Raw genomic sequence first — 20,385 nt, forward strand, 5'->3', positions numbered from 1 at the left:
TTTGACTGCTCGGAGATTGGCATCCCACCCCCCCAACCCCCCCAGCCTCATGTTGTTCAAGGATTGACTGTATTTGGAAATAAAGTCTTGGCAGATGTCAGTAAGGGTCTTTAGATAGGACTATCCTGGATTAGGGTGGGCCCTAAATCCAGTGACTGGAATTGTTGTAAGAGAAAGGAGGAGTGATTTGCTGCACAGTTAGGAACAGGAGAAGCCATGTGATGATGGAATCAGAGATGAGATTGAAGTGGCCACAGGCCAAGGAACATGCAGGGCTCTGAGAAGCCAGGAGAGAGGCAAGGAAGAATCCTCCCTCAGAGGTTCCAGAAAGAACCAACCCTGCAATACTTTGATTTTAGACTTCAGCCCCATGAACTGTGAGAGAATAAACTCTTGTTGATTTATACTGTCCAGTTTATGATACTATGGTACCCAAAACAGGTCATGATGATGCTTAAATGTACTGAGACTCAAGAAGGGCTCCACGCCCTTTGCCAGAGGCTGGGGAACACCCCGTGATGCCAGTGGTGATGTGGATTTTGTTGCCACCATGGAGGCTCAGGGCTGGGGAAGACATGTGTACAGGGTGACCGAGGTCTGAGCTGTGCTTCAGCCTGCTTGCCCCTGTCAGCCCTTTTCTGCCACCCAGGTCTTAAGATACCTTCCTAATGTGTGACTGAAACCTTTGGGAACCTTTGTCCTTGAGCTCAGCACCACTTTGATGATTGATGTAATCCTGAGAGTGAGACCGTTTGAGATCCATAGGCTGGATCTGGTGTTCTGAAAGGATCCAGGGCTGCAGCCAGAGTGGATGGGAAGCGATTCCTGAGTGTCCACTGAGGCCACAAATGGTCTTGGCCCAACATACAGTGGTAGCCAGCAGGTCAGGAGGTTCAGATGCTCACCGTCTGGGCAGCCAGACACGGAAGGGCTGACAAATTCCCAAGTAAAGACGTATCAGATGCAGTTGGTGTGATGACACAAAGTGATGGGCTGGGGAAATACAAAGAGAGCCAGGTGATTCAGTGAGTGGTGCTATATACCGTGGTTATCTTAATTTTGATGAATGTATCCCAATGAAGTAAGCACTTATTGTTAGAAGAAACTGTGTGAGGAGTATTTAGCAACCCTTCTCTACCATCTTTGCAGTTTTTCTTTTTGTGTGTGTGTGTGTGTTTTTTTTGGCCGAGGCTGGGTTTGAACCCACCACCTCCAGCATATGGGACCGGTGCCCTATCCCTTTGAGCCACCTGAAACTTCCACAATAAAAAACTGAATTAAAACAACAAAGCCAGAGGCTAGTGCCATAGTGATTTAGGGGCTGCTCCTTGATAGGGGTATCAGGGAGTTCCCTCTAAAATGGGGATGGAACTGGGGCCGTTATAGGCCCAGACTCTGTTGGGGGTCTAGGGGTTAGTGTGACAAGCTTGAGGTGCTCTAGGGCTTAGGGCGGCCGTGGGGGGTTGGGGGGAGGCCAGAGGGAAAGCACGGGTGCCCACTGTCCTCAGCCCAGGCTCTCTAAATCTCAAGTGAAGTCCATTTTTATGGTTAGGGAGCCTGGGCTGGCCACCAGTATATCTGACTATGAGTTTTGAGGGGGTGCCCTGGGAGCTGCAGGCCAACTCCTGCAGGGCCCCACCCCTAACCCCCATTCCTGTGAGTGCCTTTGGTGTGTGACACCTTCTCTAGGCCTCATCTGAGGCTTCTCCCTCTGACTGCCACGAGAATGGGGTGGAGAGGGGACTTGAGCCCCATGTCAGCCCTTTCCCTCCATACGAGGCAGCCGGGAGCTGCTATGACCTCCTGGAAGGTCTCTCAGGCTCGAGCTGCCTGTTCTGAGTGTGAGTACACGTGGAGATCACCTGCATCTCCCAGAGCTGCTCAGGGCAGAGTGTGGCTTGGCTGCCACCTAAGTCCTAGGTTCTACTTTAACTGCTTGTGCAGCTTCCAGATGAGCCTGTGACCTGGCTTGTGAAAGTCAGCTCCAGAGAATGGGAATAGCATTTTTCATTCATTCATTACTTCATACACTCATTCATTTATTTACTCAGTCACGTGTTCATACACTTGTAGTTCTAACATCAGGTGCTGCTGAGTGACATGCTCTAGGTTGGCTGTTGAGTTCATGGAGCTCTGTCTGTAGGGCCTCAGTGATTTGGAATGGGGTGGTAACATTTGGGTGAGGGGATGCATGAGGGACTGTGACTTGGATTTGGAAATATGTGTGATCTTCCAGCTCAGCAGCATTGGGCAGCTCATTCAGTTGAGGCAGGAGGCCCCTGCTCTCAAGGATTCCCAGCCAGATGGAAGAACAGTCAGTTCTTGCAGAGTTGGGGAGTCTCCAAGACCACCTTCATGCTTGACACCAACTGCAGAGTTTGGGGATCCCAAATTTTTGGTTTGCCAGTTTACTAGAAGGACTCACAGAACTCACCAGAAGCTGTTATACTCATGGTAATGGTTACTGCAGCAAAAGGACACAGATACAAAAATCATTCCAGCTAAGAGGCATATGGGGCAGGGTCCAGTAAATGCCAAACTAGAGTGTCCAGTTGTCCCCTCAGAGTAGTCATGTGGATAGCACTTCATTCTCCTAGCATCAGTATGCAACAACATGCATGGGGTAATGCCAACCAGGGAAAATCTCCGAGCCTTCATGTCCAGGGTTTTTGTTGGAGATTGGCCCTGTGGCTGTGGTTGATGTCCAGCTGATATTAGTGCATGTGGCCCAGGCCCCTACCCCAAATCACAGTGTGACCAGACTACCTGGTGTGGCTCAAGGCCCCAGGCATACAATGATACTCTGATCAGGAAGGATATTCTAAGGCAGTGGTTCTCAACCTTCGTAGTGTTGGGACCTTTTAATACAGTCCAAAGGGGTTGCGACTCACAGGTTGAGAACTGCTGTTCTAAAGGCTTGAAGTCACCTCTTGGGAGTTGGGGACAAAGGCCAGACCTCTGTATGGGCTAGCTTAACCCTTTTCTGAACCCTTTTCTGCACAGTTCCTCATTCAGGCAATGATGAGTATGGGTCCCCCAAAGGAAGAGCAGAGTTCCCACACGGTGTCTACTCTAGACCCCGTCTGGCCTGCAAAACTTGAGGGTTCCTTAGCAAAGTGGTTGGGGTTGGAGCAGCTTTGAGGGAGGGAAAGGCTTAGATAGAAATGGGGCTTGGGAGCCATGAGCTCCTTTCTGTCCCCAATCCTGTGGATCATCCCTGAATGCCAGGCTTACTCTGGCCCTGAGACAGAGCTAGCTGTGAATAAGGTGGCTTTGGGAAGTTCTTGTCTTGATACCTGGTCTCCTGGAAGCTGGCAGTTCAGCCAGTGTAGAAGCTGTGTATGGCATGAGTACTTCCTATATCATACACCAAGTACCTACCTGCATGGCTCACTCTAGTGAGGGGGAACTGAGGCCAGAAGGGGTCATAACCCCCAGACCACATGGTCAGTGGGAAGTAGATACAGCACAGGTTCTTGCCACCATGCACCTTGAATACCAGGAGGGCATGGAGGCCTCAGAAGGTCATAGGCAACCTTTGACCAGGCAGAGGTGGAGGCAGGTGTTGTGGGAGCCCCTGCCCTGTTTTGCACATAGAGCTGGCCTGTTTTGTCTGGTGTAACTGCCAAGAAGGACACTTTGTTTTTGTGGTATGTGTGTGTCCCGCTACCAAGGGCTGAGGCCTTCCTGCACAGACTTTGGGCTGGACACACAGGCCCTCAAGAACCACCTGAGAACAAGCAAAGTTAATCTTTCTTTTTTTTTTTTTAGAGACACAGAGTCTCACTTTGTTGTCCTTGGTAGAGTGTCGTGGCGTCACAGGTCACAGAAACCTCCAGCTGCTGGGATTAGGCGATTCTCTTGCCTCAGCCTCCCAAGTAGCTGGACTACAGGCACCCACCACAACACCCGGCTATTTTTTTTTTGCAGTTTTTGGCTGGGGCTGGGTTTGAACCCGCCACCTCCAGCATATGGGGCCAGTGCCCTACTCCTTTGAGCCACAGGCACTGCCCCACACGGCCATTTTTTGTTGTTGAAGTTTGGCTGGGGCTGCCACCATCTGTATATGGGGCTGGCGCCCTACTCACTGAGCCACAGGCACCGCCCCAAGGTTAATCTTAATGTCAACTCCACTGCAGCTTGCAGGAAACAGCTGTTTACCTGGGCAAGATGCTCAGCCGGGCCGTCGGCCAGTTCCTGGGCTTTACTTCCCTCTCTGGTGTCTAGAGCCCCTCCAAAAGCTGGGGTTGGCCAGCTCTCAGAGCATTGACAGGAACTGTTTGTGAGGGAATGCTAGCGGCCTGGTTGTGTACACCTTGTCCACCCTAGCAACATCTCTGCTGGATGCCCACCCTTCCTTCCCTCATGCCTGGCTTCTGCCTAGTACTCAGAATGGCTGCTGCCTCTAGCCATATGATGGGCACCACAAATTAGCATCCCTACGGCAGGGACATCTGCTGTCAGTCCCAGCAAATCAGCATCAGTTACATGCAGGTTCTGAGGCCAGGTCTCCACCTCATCTCAGGCTGTGTGGCTGGTTCTGAGCCCTGGGCCAAAGGCAGAGTGATGAGCCAGGAGGCAGCAGAGATGAAGGCACCCAGTTGGGCTGGGCTCCCAAGAGGCCAGTGGGCCATGCAGAAGGAACCTGGGGTTCTTGGGCAGGACTCGAGAACTCAGGCTGGGTGTGGGGCACCCACTCATACACTCCAGCCTAGTGTGAGGTGCCATGGGAATCACAAGTCCCATACTTTAACGCCAGTGCTGCACTTCTGAGATAGCCTCCTCTGGTTCAGGCCAGTGGAAAGGTGATTTCTCCTGGGACTGGGCTGTCACTTCACAGCTTTTTGCCGTGATAAGAAATGGCTCCCCTGGGCTGGCAAGGGGCCTCCCCCACAGCCTCTGGGTCCACTGGATCCTCTGTACTCATTCACTAACTGGCTGAGGCAGCCAGCATGGCAGCCACTACTCCCCGAGTTCATGGTCACGGTGCATGCCGCCCGGCTTGGAGAGAGCCGCCAGGCTCCCAGGGTTTTTCATTCTGCTGTTTTTGTGAAAGATGCCTGAGTTTCCTGAGCATTTGAGTCACAAGTGCTCTCTGCCAGAAACTGTTCGTGCTCTCAGGCTGGTTATCTGGAGGTTGTGCTGGGGGTGCCCTCTCCCCCTACTACAGCTGCCAGTTTCTCTTTGTAGCTCCAGCTTCAAAAGTCGCAGTACCTGCAGCTGGGCCCAAGCCGTGGCCAGTACTACGGCGGGTCCCTGCCCAACGTGAACCAGATCGGCAGTGGCACCATGGACCTGCCCTTCCAGGTGAGCCCCCCTACCTCCCTTGAGGGAAGCCTCCCTCGAGGGAAGCCTCTCTTGGCCTCCTCCCACCTGAGTCCAGATCTCTTGGACAACAGGGGTCACCAGACAATTGCAGGAGCCCACTCTACCCCTGCTTACTCCCTTTCTGTCCTGAGGTCCAGAGGAAGAGAATGGCCCAGCCAAGCTCATTCCAATCCTTCCTGCCCAATCCCTGTCTGAAGACCCCACGGCAAGCCCTCAGTCTGGCCTTGAACATTTCAGCAACCTCTACACCTGTTGGCCGGCTGTGCGGCAGCAAGAACTGCTCAGGGCCACTGGGGCTTGGCTCTGTCTCACCTCACTAATCCGCAAGCCCAGCAATCCTCAGAAGGAGGCCCTGCAGCCTGACCCCACTTGTCTGCAAACATTTCTTGGCAGAGTCCCACACGGCACAGCTCCTGCAGCCTGCACAGCCACCGTGCATATCCTTATCATAAATAGAGATAAGGGCCACTGTGGTCCTCTGCCCTGCCCCTGGTCTGCAGGTAGAAATGACGGTGGGGATGAGGAAGCTGGCCTGTAAGTTGGGACCACCCCCAGGACAATGTCTGGGCTGGACAGGTCCCACCAGTTGTCACGCATCCACTGTGTTGCTGGGAAGCATCCTGGACACAGCCACATCCACTGACAAGTGGAGCTGGATCCTTCTGTAGGAAGCTCAGTGCCCCACCTGTGTCACCCCCTAGCTCCACCTGTACCCTCACCAGCACTGGGAAGGGCAGGGGACTCCAGGCTGGCTTGGGATACCCTGTTCTGCACACTTGCAGGGCGATCACTCTAATTCTGGGCATCTCTTTGTCAAAGCCCTCCTAGGTTGGATCTTCTCTCCTCACCATCTCTCCTCATCCTGTTTCTACCATCCCCTCTTCCCTGGAACAGAACATCTCTCTCAGCACCTCTGAGCTCAGCCCAAGGGGCACAGCCCTGGGTGGGGGGGTCCCATGCATCCTGCCTCCTGGACCAGCAGAGGCAGGAGTGTCTCAAAGTCTCGGTTCTTTGCATTTTCAGCCCAGCGGATTTCTGGGGGAGGCTCTGTCAGCGGCTCCTGTCTCTCTGGTAAATGAGCCCCCAGGCTGAGGCCACGGCATCCCTGGCACCAGCCCACAAGACTCCAGCTCATGTATGGGCACTGGATATCCTGACCTACCCAAGCGGCCGCCTCTGCGGCTCCCAGGGAGGTGTCTTATCTGCCAAATGGAAATGGATCTGCTCTGCATCCCTATCTTGGGAAGTGTATATGGTTGTGCCAAGAGGCCCTAAGGACTCTTGGGATCCACCTTGGGTGGATGTCACAGCCATGCATCCCAGGCTGGGGTCCAGTGGAGCAGATCTAAGCATGTACCCCAAGGCTGCATGGTCCAACCTTCTAAACACACGCATATGTGTGTGTGCGTGTCCTAAACCAGGTCAGCAGGAAGAACTGGTGAGACAGGGAGTGGCCAGCCCCAGCTTCATTATGCCTCTGACTCTGCTTCAGCTGCCTTGGTTTCCCCTCTGAGCTTCAAGGTATCTCTGGAGGAGATGAAATGGCCCTTGTCCTCATGAGCTCATGCCCCAGACAGTACAGTTCCCACCATCGCTGTCACGGGCCCACATGTCTTGTGCGTATAGCCTTTTAGGGGCAAAAGTTCAGAAAGTCCCAAACCAGCAGGATACATGTTAAATAAAAGATTGACTCCCAGACCCTGGGAGAGCAGTCAGCCCTGAACTCTGGCCAAGGTGTGTTCAGATGGGTGGGAGGACAGTTGAGTCCAGTCATTGACAATCTTCTGCAAGGGGAGACTCATTTTTATCATAATTGTTTTTTGCCTGGCTGCCCAGAGAAGGCAGATGGGCTCAGGGGCCAGAAGGCTGGGTGGGGGACTGGCTGAGTTCAGAGCAGCAAAGGCTGCCCATCTCTTTCCGGTCAGATGGCAAGTGGGCAACACAGGGCCAGGGCAGGCAGAGGGCAGGCTCCTGGCGACTCTTGAGAACTAACACAGAGCTGGGCAGGGAGCAGGCCCTGGCCTGGGGCCTCATGCCAGCTCCAGTTGCTAGAAGAAAGCCCCATCCAGCCATGCAGTAGGCCAGGGCTCCGGAAGGTGCCTATACTTGGCCCTGGTGGTGCCAGGATGAGGCAATGGGGGAAGGCATGTGTGGGCCACATCTTAATCAAGAGCAGCCTTAGGCTCAACTAGGAAGGGCCCTGGAAGCTAGCACTCGGCCAGGTGGGCCCCCCACAATAGTCCTGGGCTGCAAGCTCCTGGGCCATTTCTTGGCAGGCCCCTCCAGGGATGATGTGGGGCTAGGAGGCTGGCCTGGCCCGGAGAGAGAGGGCGGAGGCCTGTCTGCACATGGTGAGGCTGGGGAGGAGGGCTGCTCGGCCGGCTGCACCCTTGGCACCCCGGCTGGCACTGGGCCCCGAGCTTGTGCCGCTCTGCCTGGCCTGCGCATGCCGGCCGCACTGCACGCCTCTGCCACCCTGGCTCCCAGGAACCTCAGCTCGCTTCCCCCCACCCCCCCAGTGCTTGGAGGGGCAGGGAGCTGGGGCCGAAGGAAGAAGCCCATCCTAGGCTATGGAGTGGTGGCCAAAGGTGTTCTGGAGTGGGGACCCCGAGGTCCCAGGTATAGAGCCAGGGCAGATCTGGGGTCATAGCTGGTAACCATTATATGGGTTTCTCTCTCTTTATTTCTATCTCCTCCTCCCCACCCCCAGACACCCTTCCAGTCTTCGGGCTTGGACACCAGCCGAACCACCCGGCACCATGGTCTGGTGGACAGAGTATACCGGGAGCGTGGCCGGCTCGGCTCCCCGCACCGCCGGCCCCTATCCGTGGATAAACACGGACGGCAGATATCCTTTTTTTCAGAGGATGAGGGCGGTGGGGGGGGACAGGTGGACTGCAGCACCCTGAGTTCACCCAGCAGGTTAAGAAGAAACTGGCCTTAAAAAAAAAAAAAAAAAAAAAATAGGGTGGCGCCTGTGGCTCAACGGGTAGGGCGCCGGTCCCATATGCTGGAGGTGCCGGGTTCAAGCCCAGCCCCGGCCAAAAAAAAAAAAAAAAGAAGAAACTGGCCTTTTTGGCTCTGGGGACATAATCAGGGCAGGGCTTGATCTTGGGACAATCCAGAGGGACTTCCTAGAGGAGGTAGTCCTGCAAGCTGAGAAAGGAGCCTTTGGCCACAGGGAGCAGCTCTCAAAACAGCAGTTGAAGGTGTCTCAGCATTACAGAGGACATAGAAGTTTGGGCACTAGGGCCAGAAAGGCTATGAGCAGCAAAGTCCAGTGACTTGCTGGACCCCTCCTGAACACCTCATAGAGGACAACCCAGTCAAAGCAATGGGTCTGAGTGAGACTCAGATCTAAGGAAGGCTCTGTCTCTACAAGATGTGAGCAAAATTTGCCTCCTCGCCTCAGTCAAGCAGAGATTGGCCAGAATCTCCCCACCCGACTCTGAATTCAGCTGCCCCTTGGTGCTCAGCCAACTAGGCCCCCCATCACCAGAGTCTACACGGCCTCAGGCTGCTCCTGGGATCCCCCAACTCTCCAGAACAGAGAGGCCTGTTCTTCTCCGGTTCTCATTTCCATGGGATGGGGGAACATAATCAGCTGGCCCCCAGACTAAGCCCTCGGGCCCCGGGAGCCACCCCAAATTAAGAGTCGAGACCAGGGTCAGCTGAACTCAGACTCTCCACGGCCTCCATGGGCCTTGGTCTCACAGCTGAGGCCCCCCCTTGGAAGGGGTGCAGCCCGCACGTGTGCTTGCAGAGGAGAGTGCTGAGTGCTAGGTGGATGGGACTAGACCCCCGGGGAGCCCCTGTAACAGGGGCTGCTCACAGCCTGGCAGGAAATGCCGAGAAGGCAGTGGACAACCCCCTCCTTGCTACCCCAGCTGTTTGCGGGCCCTGTTTGTAGGCTCCCAGCAGCCTGGCCAGTTGGGCTGGCCCTGCCCTGTGGCTCAGAGAGGAATCAGCCTAGAGCACAATCCCCTTAACTCACAATCACGCTGACAGCTGCCCCTATGGCACTGTGTACCTCTCACCGCCAGCGGACACCAGCTGGAGAAGGTCAGTGGACAGAGCCACCCTCTCTGCCCCTCTAACCTCTTATTGGAAACAAAACCAAACTTTCATAATGGTTATATGTGGAAAACCAGTGTGCACTTGCTTTAAAAATGACAAAACTAAGAAGCATCCAGAAGTTTCTAAAAAAATCAGCTCTCTCCCTGCAGCACTGAGGTTATTGCTGCTTTGGGGAATCTTCCAACACCGTCCCATTTATGACTTTTTTAAAAAACAAAATTGGGACTAATGTTGGATATTTAACATTGTAGCTTGCTTTTTTTCATTTAATACTATATTATAGATAGTTTCCCACATTGCTCAGTAGTCATTGAAAATATTATACATTTACATTAGAAGCTTAGGAAATTACATACACATACATAGCAGAAAAAAATCACTCATCATGCCATCATCTAGAAAGGTCTGAAATACCAACAGTAATATAGTTGGCCCAGTGTAGTGGCTCATGCCTGCAGTCTAGCACTCTAGGAGGCCGAGGTAGGAGGATCTCTTGAGCTCAGGAGTTCAAGACTAGCCTGAGCGAGAGCAAGACGCCTGTCTCTATTAAAAATAGTTACGGTAGGCACCTATAGTCCTAGCTACTTGAGAGGCTGAGGTAGGAAGATTACTTGAACCCAAGAGTTTGAGGTTGCTGTGAGCTAGGCTGATGACACAGCACTTTAGCCTGGGCAACAGTGAGACTCTGTCTCCAAAAAAAGAAAAAAATATATATATGTGTACACGTACACAGTAGTTAATGTAAATACCTACAATAGTACAAGTGATGATTGCACGACAGTGTGAATGTACTTAATGCCACAGAACTGTGTGCTTAAAAATTGTTAAAAGGGTGCATTTATGTCATGTGTGTTTTATACAATAAAAGATGATGTTTATATAGAGGTGATTTCAATAAACAACGAAAGTAGGCAAGTACACACACATATATACAATAACCTAAATACCCACTAAGCATACATCATAGGTCAGACCTTGTTCCCACCATCTTGTACATTAACTGAAATAATATGCATGGTGCTCTATGGAATAGATGCTGTTTTCTTCTCCATTTTAGACATAGGGAAATTGAGCACAGAGAGGTCAGAACACTTGCTTGGGGCAAGTGATGGTTGCCAGGATCCTGACCCATGTTCTGAGACTTCATTGGCCTGGTGTATTGCAACCTTTTCTGCTTGAACCAAGTTTCTTCCAAGTCACTCTCAGTGGCTGGGACATTTCCTATCAGGTGCATGTGGCCCTTAACCATCCTGCTTGAATTGCCACCTGTACAACTGGACTTATATTTTGCTGGGCAGCCAATGGGCCATTCTGGGGACTCTTCCCTTGAGGCACTAGCTGCTGGGAACAGAATGGGTTTGTAGTTATCACTTCTCAGAAGCTGAGGCCCCGGGGCAGGCTGTGCTCTGCTCCTGGCAGTTTTTAGGCTGGTTGAAACAAGACCTCTCCCCTCAGGTTGCATTCTTTCTAAAGCCTTTCCTTCCCACTTGTCACTGAGCATTCTGGAGGGCAGAGTGGCCCATTTTGTGTTTGTCACCAGGAATGGACCCAGTGACAGGCTGAGGGCTTGTACTCCCATCGCTGGGTACCTGTGGTGCTCCATCTCAGTGGTTTCAGCAGGAAGGCACCATCTCCTTAAAGCTGAGAAACTCTTGGAGGGGCCAGGATGGGCAGGGGCTGGTTAAGAACCAAGGAACATCTCTATTGCTGCTTTTCGTTTTGCCAGGCTTGGCAGATGAAAACCACAGTTGGTTCTTTTCAGAACATTGTCCTTAGGGCTTTGCTCAGGTGTGGCATCTTAAAGAAATGACCCACAGCTGCTACCCTGTATGTCAGGGGTGTCTTGAACAGGGTGGGGTCAGAATTATACCTTCAGTTCTCTGGGCCCAAGGCCATCCTTCACTGTCTCTCCCCTTCATATCCCCAGGACCAATTCTGACTCTGCCCTGCACCAGAGCACAATGACACCCACCCAGCCAGAATCTTTTACGGGTGGGTCCCAGGATGCACACCAGAAAAGAGGTATGGACAGAGGACTTGGGTATGTCTGCTGGCATCGGGCAAGTCCAGCAGGTGGCCCGTGGCTCCAGGAGGTCACAGGCTCCATTGGTGGACATACCTTCAAAGGAAGGCTCAGACTGTGCTGTGGGGTAAGGTGAGGGGCTCAGGGAAACTTTCACAGGTGGCATTGCTACATGAATTGGGTTTTGAAGAGTACATAGAAGCTTTTTAGACAGAAAAAACACCCCTGTAAATGCACATTAGCTTCCATTGCTAGATTCAGGGCGATAGCTACAAAGTCAGGGGGCCATGTAGATGCTTATTTCAGATGTAGGGGTAGCAAGCCTGTGTAAAGGGGGCACTGCCAGCTCATGTCAGAGCAGTCTAGGAGTAGACCTTCAGCTTTAGGTGCAGTTCTATCCAGGGTTTCATATAGGACTGTTTCCTAGCCTGTTCTGATTACAGCAAGCAAGAAAGAGGCCATCTTTTCTCAGACTTTTGCTCAGATTATCCTCTCTGATCAAACCATGCATATACCCTGAGGTTGGGGCAGATTTGTGCCCAGGTCTTTGGTCCAACTTTGGAGCTGGGTATGGAGGAAGCACCCTGGGCATGTGCTATTTTAAATGCTGAAACAGTGCCCTCCAGAGAAGAAACCCTAGATGCTGTTAGGCTAACCCCAGGAAAACCCTACACATACCTGATCTGGACCAAGATGCTAAAGCCAGAGAATCACGAATGGGTCAGGGCCAAGCACCTATTATTTTCATTTTGGTGATAGTGTTTCACCCTGTGGGTGTGTCAACATGCAAGAGAGATTCTGCTGATAGAAGAACTGTTAAAAAGAAGAGCAAACTTCACCCCTGGGATACTAGCTCAGCAGGAAGCAAAGGCAAGATGCAGAAGAGAATGTCTCCACAATAAAAATGAGGCTTCCAGGACACCCAGGGGTGATGAGGACAGACAAAATGCCTGGGGCTTCCCTACTATTCCCAATGTGGAGGCCTGCTGCCTGCTTTTATGGATCTCCCACAAACACAGGGATTAGGGAGATAAGCATGAGGATGTCACCATCGCTTAGTATACTGTAACCATGCAAGAGAGCTGTGACCCAGGACCCTTGGTGGTCAGAGCCTGGTTGGAAGGGAGTGTGTGTGGGAGTAGAGGTGGGAAACATACCACCTGTCCCCAATCCTAGGAGAGCCCAAGGCAGTGAAAAGAAAAAAAAGAGTTGACCCATTTGGCTTTGTTCATTGTGACTCTTAGTTGCAAATGAAAAAGCAAAACTTCCAGCAGAAATAAAATAGGAAAATGTTTAATTTCACCTTGATTGAAAGGTCCAAGGAAAGAGGCCTTCAGGCATGATTTATTCTAAGGCCTCAAATGATACCCTTCCATCCTGTCCCTCAGACCTTCCTTACCTTTTTCTCTTGCCCTGGGGCTGGCCAGCATTGCAGCTGACTCATGGGGCCGCTGCTACCACTGGTGGATTCATCTAACCTTGGTCAGCAGTGAGTGATGGGGTCTAAACCCTTGTGCTTAATGCTGATGATTTAAGAAGGGCCCGGCTACTGGGTGGTGTTAGCAGCCCAGAGGGGAGAACAGATAACCATGGGGTGGTAGGCACAGAGCAAGTGCCATAAGTCTCTCTCATGGGAGAGATTCTTGGCTGTTCTTTGAAGCCCAAGGCCACCAAGGCAGAGGTTGGTTCTGTGGGAGTCAAGATCAACACATCCTTGGGCTCCAGAGGTTTTGTTTTTATTTATTTTCTTTTTTAAGTTACAGATTCTCTATTTATTTGAATTGCTTTTTTAAAATTTTTATTTATTTATTTATTTGAGACAGAGTCTCACTTTGTTGCCCTTGGTAGAGTGCTGTGGCATCACAGCTCACAGCAACCTCCAGCTCTTGGGCTTAAGCGAGTCTCTTGCCTCAGCCTCCCGAGTAGCTGGGACCCCAGGCGCCTGCCACAATGCCAGGCTATTTTTTTGTTGCAGTTTGGCTGGGGCTGGGTTTGAACCTGCTACCCTTAGTATATGGGGCCCGTGCCCTACTCACTGAACAGGCGCTGCCCTGTTTTTTTGTTTTTTTTTTGTTTTTTTTTAATGAAGCTCTTTTTGTAGCTTTAGTGCAATCTCCTCAGTAAAAGTTACTGTTAGGATGATTCCAGTCTTACCACAGTTATGACTATGTGTTGGGGAAGTGACCTCCTGGTGCCACCATGCAGATATGAAGAAATTTCTTCTGATTCTTCTTCTTTCCTCCTACCCCCAGTCTTATTGTTGACAGTCCCAGGAATGGAAGAGACTACATCAGAAGCAGATAAAAACCTTTCCAAGCAAGCTTGGGACACCAAGAAGGTAAGAGCCTATGGACTTTCAAAAGTATTTTTTTCTGGGCGGTGCCTGTGGCTCAAGGAGTAGGGCGCTGGTCCCATATGCCAGAGGTGGCGGGTTCAATCCCAGCCCCGGCCAAATACCACCAAAAAAAAGTATTTTTTTCTTTTTGAATATAGCTGGGGCAAAGATAACAAAATGGCATGTTAGGGTGGCTTCATCTTCTCAAGGAATGAACCTCAGATCTTCCTCTACCCAAATTTAGAGGATCCCTTAGGTCTATATAATATTAGCAGATCTGTAAAACTGACAAAAACCACCTAAAGAATGGAAATTCATTGCTGGTCAAATTGAGGTGAAAGGGTCAACAATGCAAATTGCTTATTCCCTTAGAGAGAGCAATAGACTAACCTGCATCAAAAACCTTCCTGAAAAGGATTTGCTCCAGAAATCTCATTCCTCAGGAATCCAATTGTAGGAATGAGCAAATAGTGATTTATTCAAAGGTGTTTATCCAGACCTTCCAAAATAAACTAGAAACAACTTGACCATTCAATAACAGGGGATTTGTTGAGGAAATTATTCTCAATTCCTTGTTTCCTAAGAAATTCTAAAGGCATGAGAGAAACTTTTGATGCTGCTTTTATGTGAAGAGAGTGGGATAAAGATATTTGGGAAAGGCATAAAATATGCAGATATTCATCCACACAGATACTTACAAGTGGACCTGGCCAAAAGGAGCAACATGAAGGCCCCTTATCCTTTTTTGTGTCAATGTCTTTCTGTTTGGCACAGGAATCCCTGTGATTTTCATAGTCTGGGGGGAAAAAACTTTAAAGAATTCTAAGGCTGGGCATGGTGGCTTATACCTATAATCCCAGCACTTTGGGAGACCAAGACAAGAGGATCACTTGAGGCCAGGAGTTCAAGACAAGCTTGGACGATATAGCGAGACCCTGTCTCTACAAAAAATGAAGGGCACATGGGCGGCGCCTGTGGCTCAAGGAGTAGGGCACTGGCCCCATATACTGGGGGTGGCAGGTTTAAGCCTGGGCCAAAACCTGCAAAAAAAAAAAAAAAATTAGGGCACGGTGGCTCATACCTGTAATCCTACCAATCTGGGAGGTGGAGGTGGATGGATTACTTGAGCTCATGATTTTGAGACTAGCCTGAGCAAGAGCAAGAGCCCATTGCTACTAAAGAAAATAGAAAAAAACTGAGGCAAGAGGATCGCTTGAGCTCAAGAGTTGGAGGTTGCTGTGAGCTGTGACACTACAGCACTCTACTCAGGGTGACAACTTGAGACTCTGTCTAAAAAAAAAAAAAAAAAAAAAATACCTGGTCGTTGTGGTGGGCGCCTATAGTCCCAGCTATTCGGGAAGCTACAATAAGAGAATTGCTTGAGCCCAAGAGTTTGAGACTGCTGTAAACTGTGACGCCAGGGCACTCCACTAAGGGCAACAAGTGAGACTGTCTCAAAAAAAAAGAAAGAAAAAGAAAAAGAAGCTGGGCATGGTGGTATATGCTTATAACCCCAGCTACTTGTGGGGCTGAGGCAGGATTGCTTGAGCCTAGGAGTTCAGGTCCAGCTTGGGCAACATGGCAACATCCTACCTCTTAAAAAAAAAAAAGAAAGAAAAGGAATTCTGACAACCCAAACAAAATTGCAAAAACAGACATCTAGCCCCAGAGAGGTGGATAAGTAGGTTACACTCTATTTGCATGCCCAGATGTCATACTTTCCTAAAGAAAGGGAAGATGGTGGGAGTCCCCATGTGGAGAGAGACACACCCCTGATGGGAGGGAGGGCAGTGGGTAAATTTTTAATACTGTTCAGAAATCCATTAATACTTCCATAGTGTCTGTGGAATGCTTTTCAAAGTACTCTTTCAAAAGTCATTTCTAAACGTGCTCTGCAGAAATCTGGTAATGAAGCGAATGTTTACTCTCAGAATTAAGGAGCCTCTGGCCAAGTAGAAACCCGTTCTGCTGGCATTTCCCACAGAGGCTTAACGCCTGCTGGTTGCACGCCACCCCTCAGGTGCCCCAATTGCTGCTGGTTGGGCATTTCCCCCTCATGGTGTGTGTACTGGGAGGCGGCCCCGCCCTCTGCTAGTGCGTTTATCTTTCTCATCTGATAATCCCTGAAGAACTCAGTCATAAGTGTCTGCCCAGGTAGCGGAAACATGACACATGCAGAGCCCCGCATCAACAGATGGGACTCTGTCTGGTCATGCCTGCTGAGATGAGAAAGTTGCCTCCTTTGTCTTTGCACAAGTGTCTTGGGGGCCTGTAGCTGGAGCCCACAGTTCCCTGGGCTCTGCAGTGATCCCCTGTCTCTGGTATTTGTGCCCTTGACTCATAGGGGAGGATACCAGGACCTGCTACCCTGGATACTGGTGTCCCTGGATACTGGTTCTCTAGGGCTGACCCACAGAGCAGCAGAGAGCCTCTGTCCATGGGTGGTGGGGGCTCCGAGGCTGCCCACCACCCTTAGAGGTGCATCACAGTCTTTTTACTGGGAAGGACAGCCTTCCCATGGCTCTGAACTCAGGGTTTCTGTGGGCCACACCACAGGAAGGGCCCATTGTGGGGACCCCACCATACATCATGTGTTCCAAAAGTATCTCCCAGCCAAGCTGTGAAACTGATTTCACATTAGGGGCTTCCCAAACCTGGTTGGTGGATGGTGAGCATGACTGCCTGTAGAGCAGAGAGACTTGTTGGGACTCTAAGGGAGCACACAGAACCCTGTGGGTGGGAGTCACATCTGAGTTGTGGGTAGCAGGGGCAGTAACCTCTGAGTTGTGTTTAGGGCATCCAGTCCAAGCCTCCTCTGGCTTCTCTGACTTGGTGTCCTTCTTTGCTTTAGACGTGGAGCTCAACCTACTGCCCTGAGACTGGTGGCTGGCTGCTAATGGACTCGCCTGTGGGTGCTAAGCTGAGGCAGCTCCTGCCCCAGGAGCCCCTGCAGCGATGATCTAGGAATGGTGTGGGGAAGTGGGGTGGCTTCAGGGGTGCTCAGCCTTGGGCACCTGGTTTTCCAGCATTACCTCTGCTAAACTGGCTGTTAACTGCTGTGATATGGCCCTGGGAGATGTAAAGAGCTGAATACCACATTCTTCCCAGATGTCTGCTCTGTTAATCCTTTGACTGTGTCCACCCTCCTGGGCACACAGAGTAGAGCTGGATCCTCTCCCTGCTGAGGACAAGAGCTAGGGAAGGAGACCTGTAGGGAGACCATCTCTGTGTAACTCTTAGCTTTGCCCCTGGGCATACCTCATGCCCTTCCACCCTGTGGGCGCTTCTGTTCTTTACCTTTGGGATTCCCTGATATCCAGCAAGCTCGGTTCTCATCAAGCATCTCTTGACCTTGTGGGAAGATCAGCCATGCCACAAGGAGGCAGAGTGCACACAAGGAGGCTCCCTGGGGCACTGGCTCAGCCTCTCTTATCTTTTCTTTCAGACGGGGTCCAGGCCTAAGTCCTGTGAGGTCCCTGGAATCAAGTAAGTCTAGCCCTGCATACCCTCAGAGGTCCTGTCCACCTCAGGGCTTTCCTTCTGCACTGTTCCTGGGAAGAGGGATACTATGCTGCTGGCAGCTACCCAGTAAGCCCTAGCAATGGGGATGCTCTGGCCTCTCCATGCGGAGCTCCCTGGAGGCCTACCCCTCAGATATACCCCTCCACAGCACCAGGAGGTCCACTGCTTCCTCTTGAGAATAGGGTGTTTTCTAAGGTCCCATTCCAGGTGCTGTATGGAGGCACATTATTGAGAGGTGTTATTTTCTCTCACTGGTCTCCTCTTTCCCCCACCTTAGCTCCCGGGGAGGCCTGGCCAGCGTGGTCCCAAAAACTTAACCTCTTGCCTCTGTCTGGCCTTTTTCTCCAGTATCTTTCCATCCACTGACCAGGAAAACACTACAGCCCTGATCCCTGCTGCCCACAACACGGGGGGCTCCTTGCCTGACCTGACCAACATCCACTTCCCCTCCCCACTGCCCACCCCGCTGGATCCTGAGGAGCCCACCTTCCCTGCGCTGAGCAGCTCCAGCAGCACCGGCAACCTTGCAGCCAACCTGACGCATCTGGGCATCGGTGGCGCTGGCCAGGGTAAGGTCTAGACACAGCATGGGGCTCCTGCCATTTGGTAGAGAGGATTTGTGCATTTGAACAATAACTTAGAGTTAGCAGAGTCACATCCCAAGTATCAGGCATCCCAAAGGGTGGAGGTGGGGAGGCCAGCAGACCCTCTTTGGGGGACTTGGTGTTTCCAGGGTGACCTGACAGGGAAAGGAGTTTTAGGCAGAGGGCACAGCCTGGGCCTATGCCCTGGGTGGGGAGCACATGGTACCTCAGGGATTAGGCAGTGGTTTAGGGGTATGGGGGCAGTGCTTGATGTTTCAGAGAGACTAGGGAGCTCTGGGAGGTTTAGTCCAGCTTGGGTGGCCAAACCTTCCCTCTGTTCCTCCTTACTCCTAGCCCCTGATGGGGTGGGGCCAGCTCCCCCACTCTACTTCTGACTCTGGCTGCCTGCTTATGACACTCCAGCCCTGCTTCATCTCCAGGTCCACACTTATTCCTCCCTCAGTCATATCTGTAGGGATGTCTCATCAGCCCCTCGCCCATGCCATTAGTTCTCGGTGTAAAACCCTGCTCCTTTCAGGAACCCTCTGGCTTCAGAGGTATCCCCTAGTGGAGGTGTACCCCTTAAGTCTTCTGTCCTCTTCCCCACCCTGACCCATCATCCTCATGTCTTGTCAGTCCCACTGTCAGGACCTGGCTCAACCCAGATCCTCCCCTGGGGCCCCTGGACTCTCCTCCACCCAACACAGCCATCAGTTTATGGCCTTTCTGTACTCATGACTTTGGCCCCCCCACTCCCAGAGCTTTTTCAGTGAAAGCCCACAACCCCCAGGCCTGTGAGATCCACCAAGGTTCACCCTCTGTCCTCTGAGCTTGTGTTCAGGCCCTGCCCCCCCCCTCAGCACCTTTGTATATGCTGCCCGGACTCTACAGTTCTCTTCCATAGGCAGGGCCTCCTCCCTCACCTGCCCCACATTCCTTCAGGGAGGCCATCCAAACTCCTGGTCCCTCATGCTGCATAGCTTTTCTGCACTCTGCCCTCCCTCTTGTTTGCTGTGGGATATGTGGGACTGCATATGGGGTCAGCAGGCATCTGAATTCCCAGGAGGAGAGATGGGGCGGCCCCAGCCAGCCCTAGGTGGTAACATGGCCAAAAGGGGTAGGGGGTAGGGGCAACACAGGCCATCTTGATGTGTGCTCCATCTTGTCCCACAGCCACAGAGCAGTGCCCGCCCCAGCCCCCAGCCCACCCTGTTTCTACCCTGGGTTGGGCAAGGTTTTCTATGAGACCACAATCATGTACAAGAAATTCTTATTTGGCACCTTTCCTCTGGCCTCCCTGGGGAGAAGGGCTGTGTCTAGAGTGGGACAGGACCCCAGCGTGGTGCTTTATAGGGGTACTTTAGGATGGAACTGGCTGGCTGAGCAAATGCAGGGAATGAAGAGGAGTGAGGTGTCCAGAGTGGCTTTAGCTCTGGGGCCTTTGGAGCTGGGGCCAGGTAAGGGGCGTAGAAGGTGGTGCTGATGTTCCTGTGTTTTTAGAGCAGGGTTGGAGATCAGAGCATTGAGGAGGGGAGCCAGTCCTGGTCTGAGCGCATTAAGGCTGTGTTCTGTCTCCTACACCCTAGGCCTGTATCCTTGGGGCTCAGCTGCCTAGGTAGGGAAGACAGGGAAGGCCCAGAAAACATGAGTAGATTCAGAGGAGCCTGATTGATGCTTTGCCTGCCCTTCCCTCCAACCCTGCCTCAAGAGCAAGGCAGGTGGCATCCACACAAACCTATGCAAAAGGAGAAAGCCTGAGGTCAGCTCTGAGACTGCAGGTACCCCCTTGCCTCCGGGGAAGCTGCCATCTCCCAGCCCCATTTTCCCCCTGATGTCTCCCCTTGGCCTTCAGACCTCTTCTCCCTGCCTGAGGGTCCTTGGCAGCCACCCAGCGCCCGCCCAGGAGCTGAGCACCTCCAGCCTGCACCCAGTCTAAACAAGCACAGGAAAACACACAACACATGTGAAAACTAGCCAGTGGTGGCCCCAGCAGGGCCCGGTAATGTCTGACATGTGTTGGTTGTTTGTGAACCTGCCGCTCCAACAGCTCGCCTGGCAGGGGCTTTGCTTTCCAGGCGCCTTTTAAATCAAGCAGAGCCGCTGGCCCCTGGCACACGTGGAGGCTGCACCTCCCTCCCCACCCCAGTCTGCCTGCTAGTCAGAATGTGAGCCCCTCGGGGAGGAAGACAGAGGCATTCACCATAGTCCGGGTAAGAGCGCCCCTCTCTGCTCCTTCCACGTTTGCCAAAGCCACGTCCCTGGCTGTGTACCAGAGCATGGGAGGAGGGCAGGCCGTGGGTCCTCCTTTCTAGTATAGTTCTGAAGCCAGGCAGGCCCCTGCCACCTGGTCCACCAGGCCCTCCCTTCCCTGGCAGCCCTCTCTACCTGCCCCAGCCTTATCAAGTTAGCTCTGCATCCATTCCCAAAGGTATTCTAGGTTGCCAAAAGGAATTCAACAGCAGAGCATTCATCCACCCTCCTGGGCCAACTGGCTGCTCTAGGGGTGGCTGAGAGCT

At 52.1% G+C, this 20,385-nt stretch overlaps 1 protein-coding gene across 7 annotated transcripts in view; it reads left to right on the top strand.

Moving 5' to 3' along the window:
• Nucleotides 1-20,385, top strand: part of CRTC1 (CREB regulated transcription coactivator 1) — a 75,232-nt gene that overhangs the window by 38,961 nt on the left and 15,886 nt on the right. For 3 of the 7 annotated variants that reach the window (XM_053584687.1, XM_053584690.1, XM_053584693.1), the window contains exons 2-10: nt 5,191-5,307; nt 6,352-6,399; nt 8,039-8,176; nt 9,329-9,390; nt 11,333-11,427; nt 13,681-13,766; nt 16,615-16,671; nt 17,209-17,249; nt 17,634-17,854. In XM_053584687.1, the coding sequence (XP_053440662.1) occupies nt 5,191-5,307; nt 6,352-6,399; nt 8,039-8,176; nt 9,329-9,390; nt 11,333-11,427; nt 13,681-13,766; nt 16,615-16,671; nt 17,209-17,249; nt 17,634-17,854 (865 nt within the window). The remainder of the gene's footprint in view (nt 1-5,190; nt 5,308-6,351; nt 6,400-8,038; nt 8,177-9,328; nt 9,391-11,332; nt 11,428-13,680; nt 13,767-16,614; nt 16,672-17,208; nt 17,250-17,633; nt 17,855-20,385) is intronic. The other 4 variants (XM_053584691.1, XM_053584692.1, XM_053584688.1 and 1 more) reach the window with 3 other exon arrangements.

Source organism: Nycticebus coucang, chromosome 3 (genome assembly GCF_027406575.1).
Source record: "Nycticebus coucang isolate mNycCou1 chromosome 3, mNycCou1.pri, whole genome shotgun sequence".
NCBI lineage: Eukaryota > Metazoa > Chordata > Mammalia > Primates > Lorisidae > Nycticebus > Nycticebus coucang.